At 53.0% G+C, this 20,172-nt stretch overlaps 1 protein-coding gene across 17 annotated transcripts in view; it reads left to right on the top strand.

The window, feature by feature from the left end:
• The window catches only part of Camta1 (calmodulin binding transcription activator 1), a 767,538-nt gene that overhangs the window by 254,193 nt on the left and 493,173 nt on the right, over positions 1 to 20,172 (top strand). For all 17 annotated transcript variants that reach the window (XM_058572711.1, XM_058572707.1, XM_058572718.1 and 14 more), the window contains one exon: positions 10,023 to 10,090. In XM_058572711.1, coding sequence (XP_058428694.1) covers positions 10,023 to 10,090 — 68 coding nt within the window. The remainder of the gene's footprint in view (positions 1 to 10,022; positions 10,091 to 20,172) is intronic.

Genomic DNA, 20,172 nt, shown 5'->3' with positions numbered 1-20,172 from the left:
CACATGGGCCATGGATCTGCCTGTGGTCCCTCCAGGGGTACAACTGTGCTGTCCCGTATTTTAGGTGAGGCACAGAGCTGTCAAACGACTTGCTCCAGGTCATGTGGACAAAAGGGATGGAGTAACTTTAGAAGAAATGCTTTTCATCTTCCACAAAGGCAGATTCAGGTCTTCTCATGAAGGGGGTGTGGGACACAGCTTCCTCGGTGCCTTCAACTGCCATCTGGCTGGTGCCTGGGGCACTTGCTCTAAAGTCCTCACTGGGACAATTTGGACATTTCCCCCAATGTGTGCCTCTTCCCCCTGGGGTGTTCTTGTTCCCCTTATACTTTTCAGTACGCCTTCCAGGATGAGACACAATGGTGAGTGTCCTCTGGTCAGTGGGCGGTTCTCCTATCAGTCAGGGTCCATTCAGGAGGTGGAACCCACAGAGAGCATCTAACATCAAGAATTGCTAACCTGGAGAAGGTGGCTGCCTACTAACAGTGTTCAAAAGGAATTCTAAGGGTTCCTGGAGTCTCGGTATGAAAGAGCCACGACTACCTCTAGGTCGAGGAGGGGCAGATAGAGGGTGAACCAAGGGTGCAAAGACCCCTCACCCAGTGCTGAGATTCAGACCTCTGCAGAGAGTGTATAGTGAGCAAAGGAGTGTGCGGCCTGAGAGGGACGTGGGTCAGCAGGGGGCAGCCTGAGAGGGACGAGGGTCAGTGGGCCGGAGCTGGTCTATCACAGAGGGAGCGTGTCCTGAGGGGTGGCTATGCCCATCTGTGTGGGCTCCCACTCAGAGTGACGGTGTCAACATTATAATAACAATAATAGTAATAATGATAGAAACCAGAGGGGTGTGTCTTGGCCTGTCTGTGGTGTTGGGATGAACCAGGGCCTCATGTGTGCCAGGCAGGCGCTCTGCCACTGAGATGTGCCTTCTTGGTATTGACACCTTAAGGGTCATCTCATCGTTCTCTATCGATGAATCTTAATGTTCTGCTAAGCTGGCAGAGGGGAAATGTTTAGAGGACCCGGCTTCTGTTTCACAAAGCAGGACAAAGGAGGGTGAAATTGGAGCTCAGTGACAATAACAAAGTGACAACTGTCACAAAGATGAAATAGAAATTGAGGCAGTTTGGGGTCCAGCTTAATCAACAAATGTCATTGTATTCAGGGGCAATTAGTGTTTGGGTTAATGCCACTTTGTTAAAAAACTCTGTTGTTCTAAGATGCATCTCTTTCTGGGTGGCCCGTACCAGCACATGTCCTTACAGTCCACAGTTTCCAGTGCCACAAAGACCAGAGTCAGGTGCCTGCAGGTCCAGGCAGGTGCTGTCAGTGGAGAAAGGAAGCCGTTGGAGATGGTGGTCACCCAAGACCAGCCCGCCCGCAGAGGATGCTCCCAGCTCCAGCCAGCGGGTGCTCTGGGGGATGGGGCCCCGCTGCCAGGCTTCATGGTTTCAAGAGCAGCTGGGATTCCCCATCTCTCAATTTTTAATTGGCAGATAAACCAAATGGGAAAAATACTACACAGGCCAAGCCAGTGCCTCTCTGGGTGGACTCGGCTGCTGGGCTGTCAGAGTGTGACCTTGGCTTTGGAAGTGTCCTCGCTGCACCACTGTCCCCCGTGTTCTGCAGCCAGCTGGGTTTCAGCCCCATCTGTTTTGCTTTTCCAGGCATTGGGTCCCCGTCCCTCTCCTGGGCTGTCAACATAACTCCCATCAGCAGCCCCCCTCTGCCGCACCGCCACCGCGGAGATGTTTCCAAAGCTCGGCCCTTTCTGTATCTCCCCTCTGCTTAAAAGCCTTCCCTGACCGCCTGGCTCTTGTGATGAAACTCACCTGGCCTGGCACGTCCACCCCACACTCCTGAGCCCGCAACCTCGCGGCCTGGTTCTGACGTCGTCCGCAGGCCTGCGGGCTCCAGCCACTTCACTGGCTGCCATTGCCCTGAACACACTTGCTTCTCCATTTCCTGCTTTTGCACACGCTGCTTCCTTGGCCAGTGCTTGCACCACTTGTCTGCCTGGCCACCCCTGCTCACTCCTGCCCAGGTTGGGAGGTGGCTCCTTGGAGTCGCCTCCCTCCCTGCCTCAGCTTGTGCTCACTGCTAATTCAGCCCGCAGCTGCTTTGCATGACACTGGTGCTGGACCCGGCAGCCTGTCTGTCTTCCCAGCTTCATTTCCAACAACCATTACTCATGTGTCTTTGTATTGTTAGGGCTTCGTGTAACGCCTGACATACAGTAGGTGCTCAATAATTCATCAAATGATTGAGCCAGTGAGTGCATAAATGAGGGAATTGCTTCTTCACTGCATCTGTGGTTGACTGTCCTTTGGTGGCTCATTGTTTCTTTGCTGGTTGGCACTTAGGTGGTCAGAAGCATGCTTTTCCCTGTGTACATGCCAGCCAGCCAACTGGGCCAGGCGTCATGATTTCGGAAGTCGAGGCCGATGTATTCAGAATTGCTGTTTACCATCTTGTGGGAAGTCCTATGGACACCCTCAGATTTATGATAATGTCCATTTCATAAGTGGCCAGAGTAGAGCTCTGTTAGCTCCTATGCAAATAAAGCTATCTGTGAGCCATTATTCCAGGTGCTAGTTGTTTCTAAGGAGAGCTGGCCATCGCTTTGAAACCTTGACTTGGGATGTTGGCTTTGACCTGTGGCTGGGGACCCAGAACCTCCTGTGCAGGGTGTGGGCTTGTAGTCTGGTGCCTGGGAAATCCACCAGAGGATAGGCATAGGAGTGTCCAGATAGGGCACTGTATGGCTGGACCCCAGTTGGAATATTTATAACAGAGGAGAACCACCAGCTGTACCCATGGGGTTCCCCAGACAGGGGGAGAGACATCAGGGGAGGGGGCATGGAATGGTTATTTATTTATTTAAATTAAGGCCAATTATTTTGTGTAAAGTGCAGTCAGTGGTGGATTCTGGGAAAATTTGCTTCCACTGTAAACATGTCGGTTAGAAGTCATTAATATGACATTCACACATCCCTAATAAAGTGCATAACACAGAGATCTGGCACCATGGAAATACCCAGAGGACATTAAGGATGAGCCTTAAAACCAAGAGTATTGGAAACAAGATATTTTTACTTCTCGTTTGGGAGTAATATAATTGCATTTTGTGGCTCTAGCAGATGCTGGGGCCAGCTGCTAGGAGAGCCGTGGCTTTTTTCCCCCTCAGCGTCGGTCCCTTACAGATAAAACCCTGTGCAGAACTCTCATAAAAACCAAACTTTAAAAAAATTATCTCTTGGTTGAAAACCCACCCTTTTCTCTGTGAAAGGTATGTGAGATTGTGTAGGCCACAGAGGTATTTTTATTACATGGACTCGGGAGAATAAAGAACAAAACATACACACACATATACGCATACATACATTCACACATGCATGACGCACACACACCACACACACCTGCGCACACACACACACATACATACATACATACATACATTGTTATTTAATTTGTTACAAAAAGCACCAAAGGCCCCTCAACTGACCCTTGCTCTCCCTGACATTAACAGACAGATTGGACACAAAGTCCCCTAGAGACTCTGAAGGGACTCCTGCCCTTTGTGTGAGGGCTGCTCCTCGGGAGGTTGTTGGAGGGAAGCTGGTCCGGCGGCCTGTTCTGTGGAGTGGGCAGCAGGCACTGTGCAGTGGGCAGGTCCTTCTGGGAGGGAAGGGAAGGCGCACAGAGCTTGAGCCGAGAAGTTGGCGGATTCAGCCCTGGACTCCCTTATCCCTTCCTAAGCAGACGGGAGCCTCCCACCTCCAGCTCCTGGCCTCTGAGGTGGACCAAGGGGACGGTGAGCCCTGCCCTCTGGGCAGTCTGCCGTGTGGCACCTGCCCTCCCACCCTGAGTCAGGCCCAGGCGCACAGCTGCGCTGGGAAGGCAGGCCGTGTTTGCAGGCCCCTGCTGTAGTGGCACTGGCTGTCCCATAGGGCAGCTGTGTAAAGCCACTGAGCCCTGGAGACACAGCTGTGTCTGGTTGAGGTGGGCTGTGGGAGGAAACCACACGGATCCAGGAAGCAGTAAAACAGAATATCAAGTGGCTCCTGGTTTCTTTCTAAAATTAGGGAATCACACGGGTTTGCATCTATCAGTTGAAATATAAAACATTATTAAAATTAATTTCTCCTTTTTTTTCTACTTTTAAAAAATGTATCATCTAGGGCTGGGGCTGTAGCTCGGGGTAGCGCACTTGCTTGGCATGTGTGAGGCACTGGGTTCCATTCTCAGCACCACATATAAATAATAAAACAAAGGTCCGTCAACAACAACTAAGAAATATTTTAAAAAAATGTATCATCTAGAAATGACAAAGCCACACACGTGCCTGGCATCTGCGCCTCCTGTCCCATTCCTGTGGACAGTGCTGCTGCAGTGCTGGTGGGCGGCTGCAGGCTGCCCTGTGGTAGGAGCACCTGGAAGCAGCGCCTGCGGCTCCTCTGGGCTCCTGTCGCAGGGGCCGCGCCCACGGGACCTCACGGCCCTCTCTGTCCCAGCCCAGGCTCACAGCAAGGGCGGCTGAGGTCAGCTGGACACTCTCGTTTTGGAAGAGGACTTTGCCTTCCCTTATTCAACTTCATGGAGTCCGCAGTCATCTTTGGATACAAGGGCAGTGCAGGGATCTGCGTGGACACAGGGCCTGAGATGGCCCCTCCTGGACACTCCACAACCACAAAGAGAGGGTCACCACACACACACAGGCCTCGTGACAGAAGGCACTGGAAGCTAGAAGTCCCAGAGTGCTGTGGCCATTGCGAGAAGGTTCCAGAAACTGGAGATCACTGGGGAGTGAGGAGTAGAAGACCCCTGCAGGGCTGTGCTGTGAACAGGGCCTCCCAGGCCCTGGGGGCAGAGCTGGTGCACAGGTGCTGGGGTGGGAAGGGGCTGGAGGAGCCAGGTGGCCTCAGTGGGCGATCTTCCAGCCCTCACCACTGGCACGGGCTTGCAATCTTCCAGAGCCTGTGGGCCTGAGCTGGCGACTGGACGTGTAGGGTCCCCCGTGTGGGGGTGGGGGAGTGACCAGGCAGAACTCAGGACAGCCTTGCCACCCTTAGTCCTGCCACTCTGCCCTTCCTGCTGAGGCTCTGTCAGTGCCTCCAGGAAGGGCCCACCTGCCTCCCTGGTCTGCGGGGACCTTCCCCAGGCTGGGCAGATTCTGCCACAGTGGCCCTCTGGCTGCGGCCACACACAGGCAACATATTTTGGAAGCAGTTTTTCTACTGGAATGTCCAAAGGACAAACTGAACGTGTAAGATCTGCAGGCTGGGCAATCTTTGCTTTGGCACCTGCAGCGACTTTCCTCATCTTGACAGTCGAGCCATTCTCCTCCGCAATGCAGTATTGAGGGTCCAGGAAGAGAAGGGTGCCCGGAGCCAGGGCACTGGAGGAGGCTGGCGGGTGGCGAGTGTGGCCCTTTGGGCTCAGCCTGTCTGTGGGCCGGGTAGGCTGGGGGTCACCTCAGCCAGAACACACCGGGCTGGACGCCATGCTTTCTTCTTCTCTTTTTTAATTGTGATGAAATACACATAACAGAGAACTTACCACCCATGACGTTTAGCACATCCACAGTATTATGCAGCTGTCACTGCCATCCAGGTCTTGCCATCTTCGTCACTTCAATAGAGATGCAGTCACTCCCAGGCCCCTCTTCCCACAGCCCCTGCCAATCCCCAGGTGGCATTCGCTCTCTGTGGATTTGCCCTTCCAGACCTTTCAAGTGGGTGGCCTCATACAGTGCGTGGCCTCTAGTGCCTGGCTTCTCTCTTAGCATGACATTTTCAGGGTCCATCCGTGTCACAGCACCACGTCCGAATGACCTTCCACTGAATGTACACATCCCGTGTATTCATGCGTCCGTGGAACTTGGGTGGCCAGTGCCATTGCGATCCACGCTGCTCTGAGCACTTGTGCCTGTGCTTTGGTTTGAGTACCTGTTTTCTCTTCTCTGGAGCCTCCTCTGCTCTTGCTTGCGCCTCCTGTGAATCTTCTGAGCCACACTTGATTCTGAGAGGTGGTGAGTGAGCGGGAAAGGAGGTGCCTGGGCTGGGCTCAGCAAGAGCTTCCCCTTCCCTGGGCTTCAGTCTTCCCTGGAGAAAGGAGCTGCTCTGATCTCTGTCGCGTGTCCTTGTCCTCCTCGGGGCTCTCTGGGCTTGCAGAGCTTCAGGGGAGGAGGGGCTGGACCCTGCTGTTCACAGCTGCTTCTGCTCTCAGCTGGGGCGTCTCCTCTGCCTTAAAAGACTCTTCAGCAGAGGCTTCCATGGATACAAGCAGCCTTGCCTACTCCAGCGACACGAGGACTCGCTGCAGCAGACGACCTCGAGAATCAGACCAGGTCTCGGGTGGAAGGGGCCTGGTCCTCTTGGGGGGGGGTGCGTTGAGGGATGCTCAGTCTGCACTTGTGGCCCAGGGCAGGGAGGTGGGAAGGGAGGGGCAGTCAGCGGGGAGCAGGAGGCTGTCCACACACGTTTCCTTTGGGCTCCATCCAGGGAATCCTGCCGTTCTTGAAGAAATTCAGGACAGTGGGCAAAGTGTGGGTTCTGGAAGCATCCCACATGGGTCTGGGTCCCAATTCTACAGGTACTGGCTGTGTGACCTTGGGCAAGTCACTTGATTGCTCTGTGCCTCAGTTTCCTCACTTGTGAAGTGGGCATGGTTCCTACTTCACAGTTTCTTGTGAAGAATAAATGGGATTATCCCCCATTAAGGCCTAGAGCAGGACACAACCCTGGACAACACTTCACCATGTTAGCGTGACAGTGATGACACAGAGGATGAAGTGTCACCCCCACCCTGCAAATCACCCCCACCTAGCCCAGCTGACCCTCCTTACTCTGAAGTTTTATGGCTCTCAAGTTTCTCTACCCCATGAAATGTCTACTGGGGTGTGTTCTCCTAAGCTTTGAGGAGGCAGGTCTGGCCCTGGCTGTCCAGCTGGTAAGGAGGGCCAAACCCCGGTAAGGGCCGTGGTTGGGAGGGCTGGGCAGCAGGGTCTGGCGTTGGAGAGGAGACCCAGACACTTGCAGGTCTGCTGAAGACTGCTAACAGCCTGTGACAGTCACTGGCGGTCAAGTCCAGGCCACTCGAGCATGGCAGAGGTGGGACTGGGTGTTGATGTTGGTTTCTTTTGCTCAGAGAAGCTGGTCTTAAGTGGGACAGATGCTTTTACTGGGATCCTGGGTGAGTGTCCCATGGATTGGGAATAGCTGTGTATGTCTGGGGAGGAGGGAGTGGCTGACAGCCACAGGTAGCTCCTGAGTCAGTGTTCCCTGGGGCCTCTGGTCGCCTGCACAGCTGCTCGTCAGAGCTGCAGTGACCCTGAGTCTGGCTATAGAGCTTCAGCACAGCTGCCCCTGGGCAGTGCTGATGCTGCTGTATGCACTGTCCCCTCCTTGACTGTGAGCTCGTTAGCTGCAGGCTTCCTTGTGGTCTCATTCACAGGCTGGCACATAGTAGGTGCTCAGTAAGTGTCCATAGATACCTGCTGAATTCAAAAGTGGCCCAGGGGACTTTCTCTTTGGAGGACAGTAGCAGTGGGAAGCCTTGCTGGGTGGGCTGAGTGATGGCTGAAGGATGTCAATGAAGGTCTTCTGTGGATGCTCTGAGTCATCAGAATAGGATATGTCTAGGGGTGGCTGGGATGGTTGCACTGTGCACCCCATCTTCGGGGTCACTAAGGCCTGATGCTGGGCAAGGATATGGATCAGAGGGTTCCAGTTGCTGAGCCTGTTCCTCTAAGTCTCCCGAGATTTGGGGAGAGAGTCAAGACACGGTGTTCACACTAACCACAGCCTGCTCTGAGTAGTTAGCGAAACCAGAGGGAGGCCAGCAGGTACTCCTCAGGGTGAGCAGTTATCCTAACGTTGACTTTCACTGTCTGCTGGCGGGGGCGACAGGTGTGAGGGGCTGAGGGGTACACCCAGCAACAGGGGCCACTTCTGACCTGGGGCCATTTGGGCACATGCTACCTTATCGGGGGCCTCAGGACAGGTAGCTCACATCATGTAGACCTGGTGACGCTGAGATAAAGGGGCCCTAACTGGGGACAGGCTTTGCCAGCCAGAGTATTGTGACTCGCCATTCCCTGGCCTGGAAGGGGATACTCTCTCAGTTCCATAGGAAGTGGGGTGGGGGCTGCAGAGCCACGCTGTGTGCGGGACGATGGCCAGACGCTGGTGAGCGGTGGGGCTGGTACCGAGCTGGCGCTGCTTGCGGCCCGTGTGTGCCCGCTTCACCCCATGCTGCTTTCTCCTGCAGCGACTTAGAGTTGGTTAAATAACTGGCGAGTGCTCTCCAGAAACTGCTGTGCTGGGGGCTTCTATCTTCAGAATAAGCACACACACCCTTCGAATGCGCGTTTATTTCCACACTGCCTGCCCTTCCCCCAAGCCCACCCCCTTCCCGCCATCCGCCCGCTCCTCCAGCCATCTGTGTCACACACATTTATGAGAAACCTCTCTGGCCCCAGGACACTGAAAGTCCCGGAGATACATCAGTGATGGCATAGTCCTGTCCTTCTGTGGTCGGATGGGATATTATCCAAACCACCAGGCAATCAGAACTCGGGGCGTTGCACCCACACACCAGGGAGTATAGCCAGATATATTGGGAAATACCGAGGACTCACCAAAGGAGGTGGCACCCCCTGCAGCAAGGCCCTGAGGGCAAGGCTTAGGGACAGAGGACATGTGCTGGTTGGTCAGTGACTTAATTTGTGATTTCTGTAGTGGAAACCGATGACAGCAACCTGGACGGTGGGGGAGCTGTTCTTGCCGTGGGCTGCTTCTTCCCTGGTCCCGGGTGCAGGCTAGTCTCCTGGCGTCCGTCACCGGCTGCCTCTCGGTAGTGGCTGTTCTGTGAGGCTTGGTCTCCACCAGGGCCTCGGGCCTTCTGGCTGCGTGACACGGTGGTGTTTTCGATGCTAACTGCTCTGCTTCCGGTTTTTGGTGGTGGTGCCTCCTTTTCGCTCAAGGCCAAGGGTAGTGTCTGTGGTCACAGGTGTCAACTCCTTTACGTCCAAGTCCCGGAGGCTGCTGGCCCTGGGCAGACGGGCTGCTTCGTTCTAGGCAGCCTGGCTGTGGGGAGAGTGGGAGGGAGGCCTCTGCTCTGCATTCCCCTGCTAGTCGAGGGCAGCAGCTCCGGGTTGTATCCCCACCAAGATCAAGGGAAACGTGTACCAGTCCAACCTTAATTTAACGTACAATCCCTGCCAACTTCGTGTTAGCAGATCTGTTTGGAGCTGGAAGTAATGGGCCATATCATGCCTCAGAGCTGGAGCAATGACTTATGCTGATGTCACCCACTGGCTTTCTATTGAAATTATTAATAAATCAGTAATTCTATCTGCAGTGATGCTGTTGTGTTTATAAATATTTAATTTACCTTCAGGTGCCCACATTTTCTCCCTCTTTGCCTTAAACTCGGCTGACATTGCTCTTCTCTGAAGCACTGCTCAGTAGATCAAGTTATCAGTAGTGGGAAAGGCTACTCACTTCTCTCTCTCCTCTCTCTGGAATAAGGCTTTATCTCTTCTTTTCCTTTTAATCTTTCTGTGATTTGGCTCAGGGGGTTGGGAATCAAGCTGAGAGAACGCGGCGTCTCTTGTGACAAAGCCGAAAGATTTCGTCCAGCTTCAGAAAAACAGCCCAAACCTTCCACTCGACCTTGCCCAGGTGGAGACCCATAGTTGGCATGTGCTTTTCCCTCCTTCAGGTTAATGCCATTTAGAACCTGAGAGTGTGTCTGATGTTTTCTTCCCACAGAGAAATATTTTTGTCCTTGCCATTGACTCTTCTTTTGAAACCCGGTGCTTTGATCATTGTCGTAAGCAGGTTCAGTGGACAGGACTGGAAAATCAAATCGAAGCCGCGTCCAGGTGGCACATTTTCCTGGCAGAGATGGAGTCCAGCCTGGCAGAGGAAGACCGCGGCTGGCAGCAACAAAGCTTTCTTACTTCTCAGGGTCCAGCGTGAGCTAATTGTTGTTATTATCTCTTTATTCTTCTGTTTCAGGAAATTGCAGCTTATTTAATAACATTTGAGAAACACGAAGAATGGCTAACCACGTCCCCTAAGACAAGGTAAGGCCCCGGATCTTGCCGTTTTCCGCTACTTACAGTGAATGGATTGGTTGACTTTCATGGGTGACCTGATCTGGCCAGTCAATTCAGGCAACAGGTGGAAAACGCCACATTGCGCCAGGTAGCCTGTGGCTCCACGGTGCCGTTAACTGCCCAGACCGTTGTAGCCAGTATAACCAGATGGACTCAAAATGGTCCCGCTGCCTCTGAGCGCTCGAACACCTGTGCTGATGGCCAGGGCTGGACCCTTCCCCTGGGTTCCGGAGCCATTTTAGGCAGGGGCTGCAGGGGAGTTTATTTTGGGAAAGTGCCCCCCTGCCACTAGTATTCTCCCAAAATGTACCTTTAAAAGAGAAACTGGCTCATCTGCCCACTTTCATTTCAATGTGTTTTACACACTACAAGTCGACTTGCTCCTGATTTCAGGTGAGAAGCTCCCCAAATCAGAAGCAGTGGCTGAGTTTGTGGTTTATTATGCAGTAAATGTCCTTGAACCTACTAAATGCAACAAGCATTTAACTTCGCTTGCCACTTGGGAACGGAGGGAATTGTCGCCAACACCGCTGCCCCAGTCCTGCCAGCAGAGGCTGCCGCTGGGCGGCGGGGAAGTGTGGCTGGGATCAGCGCTTATTTAAAGGCAGCTTCTTTCCTCGCCAACTCTGAAGTTTTTATTTTTGGTGTGTTACATTCTAGAGCTTCAGAAATGTGTGGCCACTCTCTTACAATGGCCACAACTTTTCCACTGGCGGTGACAGGCCAGCTGTCTGTTAGCTGAGGGTGTTAGCTGGAGTGTGGCTTGCGGGGTGACTGGCCTGCAGGTGGGAATCTAAGAGGTGGAGTGCTCAGGCTGTCTCCTTGGACAGAAGCACAGCGTCTCCGGGATCGCTAGCTGGAACCAGGGTAGGGGTGAGATGGGTCCTCTGCACCCTTGGTCACAAGCCTGACTCGGCTATGTGCTGAGCCAGGGAGGAAAGCTCTGCCCCTTGAGAATGTTCACTTATTCAAGAGGTACTTTAAACTCCAACTTCCTCAGCTCAGGGGTTTACTGGTTATAGCATCCTTTAGATGAGGGCAGAATGTTCCAATTGGAGGTTAGGGATATTGAGGAAAGGGAGATCAGTGGCTGAAATCCCCCTCCCCTGGGGTGGCTCTGACTCATGTGACTTTGCAGCCTGAGACATGGAGAAGAGTCCCTCTGCAAGTGTCCTTAGCACCTCAGCCTTCTGGAGCTGTGACTCTCCTTGCTATAAAACCAAATGGCTTACATCAGTCAGCTGTTGCTGTGGTAATGCTACGTAAGAAACAACCCCCAATGTAGTGACTTTATAATAACAAACTTTTATTTCTTGCTTGTGGGTCTGTGGTTGCCTGTGGCTTTGGATCAGGACTGCTCCATGCATATTGTTCTAGGACCTAGGCTGGAGAAGCTCCCTCTGTCTGGGACAACTGGTTCTCATGGGAGAGGCAGCGGCTGAGAAGCCCAAGGCAGCACATGCGGGTGAAGCTAAAACCCCTGTCTGGATGTGGCCAAAGCAAGTCCATGGCCAACCCCAGCAAGAATGGGGCCGGGAAGGACATTCTTCTGAGGAGGGGCAGGAGTGGGGAGTGCAGAGTCATGATGACACAGTCTGCCATTTGGTGGACTCAGCCACAGCCCAGACTGTGGGAAACCCAGCCCAGTCCTCTTCTGTCTTCTGAGGGCAGCTTCCAGGGCAGTCACCGAAGCCTGTGGCCATCAGAGCCAGCTGCAGGACTTGCTAGAACTCATGCTGCTGGGCTCCCCCCCGGTTTCCGACTCGCTGTTTGAACACAGGTGAGGGATGAACACAGACCATGGCATGTGCCGGGTCTGGACTCCCTTCCAGAAGCCCTGGCCTAGGTTCTTTGGGGAGAGGGAGGTGTGTGCTGTTTCCTGGTGGCACTGGTGCCTGTCTCTGCAGCCTCCAGCCTCTCCAAGGCTCTTGGCTCCTCCATGAGAGGCTCCTCCAGTCTGAGTGGGAGGAAAGAGCTTCTCCTGAGCCCGAGCAAGGCTCTCCGGAGTGTGTCGGCTTCAGACATGCGCACTGGTGTGGACTACAGCACTGCAGAACATCCAAGGCGAGCATTTTACCGCATCCCAGCCTCCAGAATCTGGGTCTTGATTGAGAAGTGGATGTCACTCGGGGATTTTTTGGACTGTAAAAGGAGCAAGAGACTTACTGTCCCAAGACACAGTGCATGCAGGGAGGAGAGGAAATGTGGGTTCCCATATTGACGGGCTTGGGTTTGAGCCCTGGCTTTGTTACCCAGTAGTTTTGTGACAGTAAGAAAATCATTTCAGCTCCTTCAAAAGCTCCACTGTTTTTCCTTCATGTAGAAAGTGAGTTACTGCTGACCCTGTCCTCACAGAGCCATGGGAGGACTGCATGAGGGGATATTTGTGATCCTGCTTTGCCTGTGTGAGGGTCCGTCATTCACAGGTGTCCCAGTTCCTCTGTCTGAAGGGCAGTCCCCAACCTGCCAGAGGCCCAGATTTCAGGAAGCATCTGCCAGAATTTCCCTAGGCCCTGGAAGGACAAATTCTTTTCCTAAAGGCAGAGGGTGGGGCTAGGCGGTCCTATTAGTATTATAATATGCTCTCAGTGTTTACACTTGAAAGCTTTGTGTCCCAGGAGAAGGAAAAGTTGCCTTCTTGTTCAAGGACCTTCCTAAATTAGTTGTTGAGTTGGGTTTGACTCCCCCACCCATCTCCGGTATTGAAATTAATTGGTGCAGTTAACTGCTGAGTTCATACAAACCGGCCTCCTGGTATTAAGGAATTAATGACACCAATACTCTGCTGGATGAGAAGGCAGCACAACTTCTGTTTGCCGCCACCGCCACCACTGCTAATTTCATTTTAGAAAATTAATAAAAATGAATTGCACCACTGACATTTATAGAGTTTCTTAATAAAATGATACATTGTTTGTGTGGAGGAATCCCTATTAAATTAATTGTTGTAATCAGTTCACATATAGATGTTGGTATGGGAGCTGCAGAGGGACCCACTGCTTGTCTCCGAGGCTTGCTGAGGGCTGGGGGTTATAAATAGAGCCCTTGCTCAGTTATTGCCCTAATTACAGAGTGGGCCCCGGAGGCAGCTCACCTGTTTCATAAGGAGGCCTACTGCTGGGAGTCCCAGGGTTGGGGGCTGGGGCAGCTGTGCTGCTGCCCAGGAACAAGTGTGAGTGTTCATGCCACTGCATTGTGCTATCAGCAGCCGGGACCTTCATCTTGAAACATCACCCTTCAGGATGTCTTTATTTGGCACTTGCTGTGTGCTCAGCACTATGATAATCCCTCTTGGAGAGCTAGCTGAATGCCACACTCCCCGCCCTGCCCAGTGAACTTGGGATCTTGACATGAAGAGCGTCCTCCCTCTGTCTGGAAGATCCGTCTGTCTCCTCTATCAGGCCTCATTGACCCCATACCCCTCCCACACAGAGGACCCTTCCCTCTTCTTTGCCTGGTTCTCAGGGCTCAGCCCACCTGAGGCACTTTGTGTTTCACCGTTGCTTTGTTGGTTGGTTGATTCATGTCTGGCCCCTCAGGTGTGACTACCACAGGAAAGGGATCTTACGTTGGAGTGGTTCGCAGGGTACCCCAAACACCAAGAGCAGAGCCAGATGCACAATAGGCCCTTGACACATATTTGTGAAATGAGCAAGAACAAGGTAAAAAATGTAGAAAATGTGCGTCTGCGTCTGTGCAGGAAGAGCCCTGGCTTCCTCGTGTTATTTCTTCTGGCCTATCTGGCACCAGCATTGGCCAGCTGACCAGGACTGTGTCCTAGGCATTTGCTCTAGGCTACACGCTAAGTTTAAGTTTATTACCAGGGCTGGGAAGGTGTGTGATCCCCCTCCCAGGGCTGCACAGAGGGTGTTGGAGCTGGAACTTGAACCCAGAATGATCTTCCTGCAGAGCCCCTAACCTGCCCCTCAAGTTGCACTTCCACTGCCCAGAGTGGGTATGGGCACCCGATGGTAGCTCAGGATATGGCTCTACCATCCCTCTGTACCTCCCTTCACGAATTCTGAACCAGCCCAGAGACCCAGGCAGCATGGGCAGGGCCTCCCTTTGTGGGCGAGTGTGGCCTGGGCATAGCAGCCAGTGGCTTCCTGCACCTCTCTGGGACCAGGTTTGGCTCCCAGGCAGAGGCCATGCAGAACACACACCGCCATGGAGCAAGGCCCCTCCACCCTGGGGCTGCAGCAGAGCTGAGCAGGGTGCAGGCAGCAAATGCAAAACTGAGCAATCCCCGCCATTCATTTCTCCTCCCCTGGGAAACGGAGAACCTTCTGTGGACACGCAAGCCTCTAGATGGAAGGGAAGGCATATCCTTGCCAGGAATCCTGCTGTACCAGCTAGAAGGAGGCTGGAAAATGCTATTAATTGTCTAATTAATTAATTGGATTGATACAGATAGCACCTTAACACTGATGCACTAAGGTCTAGTAATAGAATCTTCTATAATGAACACTAAATGCTGCTTCGTCAATAAGCAGTGAAACCAGAGTAGCAGGAGGTGGAAGGGAAGGAGGAGAAGCTCTGAGTGTCAGGAAGACACAGGGGCATCGGGCTATCCTGCTCCTGGGTTTTCTTGACCCATGTCCTGGCTCTTCAAGTGCCTGGAGCCGTCTGCCGCGGTCTGGTCTGCGGCCCGTCGCCAGCCTCCTTGGGCGCCTGGATGTCTGTGGATCTTAGACTCCTCCTGGCTCCTCCCTCTCCCATGGTGCCCCGCTGGCCTGCTTCTTCTGACTTCTCTGGTTCCCATGAGGGCTGTCTCCTTTTTAAGGACGCCAGAGCACAGTCCCGGTGCTCCCCAGGACTCCTCGCTCCCTTTGTGCCCTGAGTCTAATGAGTGTCCACCAGCCCTGCCTTCCCTGTGGAGTCCCCACCCTTGCGACCCTGGGGTGGCCGAGGTGGCTCTGGCCCCTCCTTTCTAGGATGGCTCCTTCTGCCTTTCCTAAAATACTGTTTGTGCCCTCCTAAAATGCTTCTCCCCGGACCTCAGGCCTTGCTGTGTGCTGGACCCAGCTCCCCGGTGCCGCACTGATGAACTTATCGTGGTCATTCTGTCTCGACCTGCCCCTCCTCCACAGCTGGAAGGTGCTTACTCTCTCTGGACACATCTTCCCTGTCCCCACTTTTGCCTTCACTTGGCCACAGACCTCGTTTTGGTGCCTGATGGCCATCCGACCCATGCTGGAACCTTCTGAACCAGCAACTGCAGGAAGCACTTCCTCTTGTCCACAGCCCGCACCTGTTCCATGACTTGGATGTCCTCAGTATGGGAGTCTTGCCTCCCAGGGAGGGGGCCAGGTCTCCAAAGGCAAGGTCATGTTACTGTCCCTTTGTTGGGGTGGGTGGGAGGGCAGCCTGCAGTCATTGCCCACAGCAGCTTGCCCAGGAGAGGGGGCCAGCATCGGGTGCTGCAGCAGAGGGTTCCTTTTCCTAGAGCCCTGGGGCCCGACTTCTCGGAGCCAGGGGCTACCGCCAGTCTGTGAGTGCAGGCCTATACCTCTGGCATTGCTTTTGCCCAGCTTCAGTGTAAGCAGTGCAGGGATGTGACCTTGTGGCCACCTTTGAGGCACCACCTCCTTGGGATAGGGGCCAGGGCTTTTCTAAAGAAGTCCTCATTCCTGATGAGGCTTTTTGAGTGGCCAGAGTAGAAGTGCAAAAATTAGCATAAAGACATCATTTGGGTGATGAAAAATGTCCCCAGAGCTACAAAGGAATGAGACCCAGACCCCTCCTACCACGCGGACGAAGCCCAGTGTTGTGCGAAGTGCAGAGCTGGCACAGGGGGCAGGTGCTGCGGGGGTCTCTTTCTACGGGCCCTCGGAGGGGCTGGGTTTGAAGACTCAGAGTGGTGGTGACGGGCGGGGGAGATGGGCAGTTGGTGTTTAGGGGGACAGTTTCTGTTGGAGAAGAGGAAAAAGTTCTGGAGTGGATGGAGGCGCTTAGTGCCACTGAACTGTCCACTTACAGTGGTTAACGTTGTAAATTTTATGTCACATGTGTTTTTCCATAATTAAAATAATTCTCAGAGTTATTCTGTAGCTCTTTTTCAGGTGTCCTGTTGGTGGAGTGGGTGGGGAAGGGGACTGGCCCTGTGTGTGGGGGGTGGGTGTAGGGGATGCTGTTGGGGCCCAAGTCCGTGAGGGCAGTCTCACACCCTGATCATTTCAGGGACTCTGTTCTGCAGAACCGTAAGTGAGAACGGGGCCAGCCATCATTCACCATGGTGACCTTCGCTTACCCTGACTTGGGGATCTGCTCTCAAATTAACAGAACGTCGGGTCATGTTGGGGGCATTTCAACATGTGCCTAATGCACGGAGCAAATCCAACATGTCCACACTGTCACCATTACCCAAACAGCGACTGCAGCCTGAAGGACCCCCAGAGCCCCGGCTGCCTGAGGACGACTGCAAGGCACCTGTCATGATGTTTATATGTGTTTCCAGGATGAGGCAGGGAATTGGCTGTGACCTGGATCCTGATGAAGTGTCTGGGAGCGTCTGTACCATGCCAGGGTGTCTCAGCTCCATGTGGAAGTGGGTCTGTCCTGGGTCCGGTTTCTTCACTGGGAATCACAGAATACAGAGTGCCAACAGCAGGGAGACCAGGAGAGCGTCCTGGTGGCCCTCTGGGTCCAGAAGAGTGCCGAGGCAGGCCATTGGCTGCCTAGCCAGGGGTTGCAGCCCACACGGCTCTGGGCTCAGAGGATGGGCGAGCATCAGGTGCCCGCAGTGGTGCTTAGCTGGTTGCTAAAATGGCAGTGGCAGCCGTGTGTGCTGGTGGCCCTGGCAGGAGGACTGAGGGTTGGCTTCACCCCACTCCTCAGAGCCAGGGGTGCAAGTGCTGGATGTGCTGGTGGCAGCCCGCAGCGGCGTCGATGTTGGTGTCTCCAGCTCCTCTGGGTTCAGACGGCTGCGAGCTTCTGACTCCTGTCCGCGTTTTCTTTTATTATTTTGATTTTATTAAAAATAAACACATACATCTGTGGTGATTCCTCTGGATCAGTGCAGACCTAGGAAATCAGGGCTTGCTGCGGGGAAAGGCAGCTGGCCCGCGGGCCCTACGCGTTGCAAGGTGGGAAGGCATGTTCTCTCAACAAACCTCCTTTTGCAATTCATAAGTTTCTGTGTAATGAGTAATTACCAAATCATCTGGGTATTCTGGGCTGGAGATTCTCCCACTGTTCTCAGCTTGGCTGGGAGGTATTGCTGGCTTTGCTATTCTTAGACTTTCCACAGTCCTTTATTATGGAGCTGTCTAAAAAATTCAAAATAAACCAAAAAGAAAGGAAGGAAATCTTTTCTGGTTCTTAAATTCTACTGCATATCCCGCTTTCCACCTGAACCTTAGCTTGGTGTGGTATGTGTGTCTATGTGCACACATCACACACACACACACACAAGTTAGTAGAACACATACACACATAGAATACATACATGGTCAGGCACAGACATGAAACATACAGACACATCTATGTCCACATATGTGGGCACAAATACACAGCATACAATATGTGCACGCATACAAAGTACAGACACCTATACATATAGAACACATAAATCTCTCTCTCTCTCTCTCTCTCTCTCTCTCTCTTTCACACACACACACACACACACACACATACACACACATACACACACACCTCTTCCTGAGTGGGACACTGTTCTCTTGTAAGAAAGTGTTTTGGGGAAAAATTTCCTTCCATTCACTCTATGATTTAATAAGCAGGTGCTCATTTGAGTAGAGGAAAATTTCTCCAAAAAAATTAATTCTTCTGTCCCGGCTGTTTCTGACCTCACCCAGTGGGGAACTTCCAGTTAATTAAGCCGTTTAGTCTGAGGTGACTTTGGGGGGGATGGGGCTGGCTTGTCCCGGAGGGGACAGTCCTGGTGGTGCCCATGAGGGAACTCACTGAAGCATTCCTGGGTTTGCTCTGTGATCGCCCCTCGTTCCCCACCCAGGATCTGTGGGAATTCTGGCACACACCTTTGTGCTCTTCCTGGCCACTTGGCAGGCACAGTGCTTTTTGACTAGTGAAATTGAATCTGTGTGCAAGATGCCAGCTGGTGCCTAGGCTGAGGTCAGGGTCCTCTCTGCCAGGCTTGGGGAAGGTCAGAGGGCAAACTTGGAGGACGTGGTGCTGCGTCTCCAGCCCACATGAATGTGCCATCTGCACACAGTGCCACACCCACGGGTCCGGGCCCGTCTGCCTCCTCTGTCAAGGGTTCATGTGATTAACCCAGTTCCCGGTGTTGGCAGATGCGGCCTCCAGTCTGGGGTGGACAGTGCTGTTTGGGGAAAGGACCTGGCCCCTCCCAGGGTGATAGTGAGCTCTTTTATTCCTGAATCGCGGCCCCAAATCTTCCCTGGGTAGTTGTTGGGCAGCGTGTGCCTTTCGACTTGTTCTGTGAATTATTGGAGTTCTTGTGCCTGGTGCTGCTCTGGGCATTGGGACAGTGTGGTGACCAAGAGGGCTAGACTGCCATGAGTACAATTTTGAGGAGGTGCCATGAGAGACGAGTCCAGGGAAGGGGCGGGAGGGAGGGGAATGGCCACAGGCTGCTTCCCCAGGGCTGAGCTTTGGTCAGAGCTCTGTTGAGTGCACACGTTCACAGGGAGCTGGTCACCCCTGGCTGTGGCTGTGTGGCCTGCACAGAGCTGAGGCAGGAAGGCGTTGGTAGCGTAAGACTGGGCTGCAAGCCCTTATAGCTGGAGATCGTGGGGGTGAGGTTAGGAGAGCCAGGGAGACAGGCCAAGGTCAGGATGGTGCTGAGGGTGGCAGGTTCCTGGGGGACTCTCTGAATGGGGCAATTCAGTGAGCACGTTGGTTAACACCGCAGCTGGTTGCCCTGGAGGTGGAGAATTGGAGGACGGACTGGAAACACGAGAGTGGAAATAGGAAGAAACCCGGGTGTTTTCAGGTCCCTTTGCAGATGTCCATTTTACTGATGGGAAAACTGAGGCTTCGTCTCTCTGGCAGCATGAGAAGACACAGTGGAGTCTGGCCACAGAAGAACTAGCTGGTAGCACAGAAAGGGAGCTGGGCCACCCTGAGGAACTGGTGCTCAACAGCTCATGGCTCCCCGAATGTCAGGTACTCAGCGTTTGCCCGATGCCACACCCTCCCCGTGGCATTCTGTTCTCTCTTCTCTGTGTGCTCTGTCCCTCCTCTGAAATCGGGGTTCTGCTGTGCCTGGGTGGTGACATCTAGATGGAAGGGCTGTTGGCTCAGCTAGTCTCTCATCGGGCTGTTTGTATGTTAGAAAAATGTTGGTGACAGGGAGACCCGATGGATAGCAGAATGCAGGGGACACACTCTGCAAATAGCTGCCAACTGCGGGTTCTTCTTTGGCTGTAGTACAGAACTCCACGGTGAGCAAGCGATCTCTCCCTTCACTTCCTGAGGAAGTGCTTTGGGTCTGTTTTGAGGGGGGCATCCTGGCCTTAACCCCAGGTGTGCGTCCAGTCAGTGTGCCTGGGGCTGCCCAGAGTCGCGCCATTTCTCTGGAGCTTAATTTCCTTAGCTGGTGCCAGAGGGTCTGCAAGGATACGTATGAGTTTTGCAGTTTATTAATTTTGCATTAAATAATTAATAGTAAAGTTAATTGATGAATTATTCAATTTTCAGGTAAAATGGGATGATAAATATTCATAACTTATTTTATTAAGGGAATTTTCATTTCCTATGTCATTAAATCTAGATTAACTAAGGCTGATTTTAAATGAAGATTGAAAACAATTGTGCTTTGGAATTAATTTACTAAGTTAAGGTCATTGCTTTGTGAGTTTACCCCTTGCCAGAAAGTTAGGGCTCATCTTCTGGAATATGTTCTGAATTCACAGAAAACATGTCGCCATCAGTTTAGGAAAATTCCTCAGGTCTGATGGGGACTTCCCCAGGACAGGCACCTAGGTGGCTGTGGGAGTGACTGTGGGAGTGGCTGGAGGAACGGGCAGAGCCTTGCCCCTTCCTTGGCCCCTTCCTGCCTTCTACTGAGCTTGGCTCTTGCTTTGAACTGTTTGTTTTTTGTTTGAAAA

This window comes from Marmota monax, unplaced genomic scaffold, assembly GCF_021218885.2.
Source record: "Marmota monax isolate L192 unplaced genomic scaffold, Marmota_monax_Labrador192_F-V1.1 WCK01_AAM20220418_F8-fsc00080, whole genome shotgun sequence".
Taxonomy (NCBI): domain Eukaryota; kingdom Metazoa; phylum Chordata; class Mammalia; order Rodentia; family Sciuridae; genus Marmota; species Marmota monax.
The sequence above is the reverse complement of the archived record's forward strand: the minus strand, read 5'-3'. Positions and strand labels throughout refer to the sequence as shown.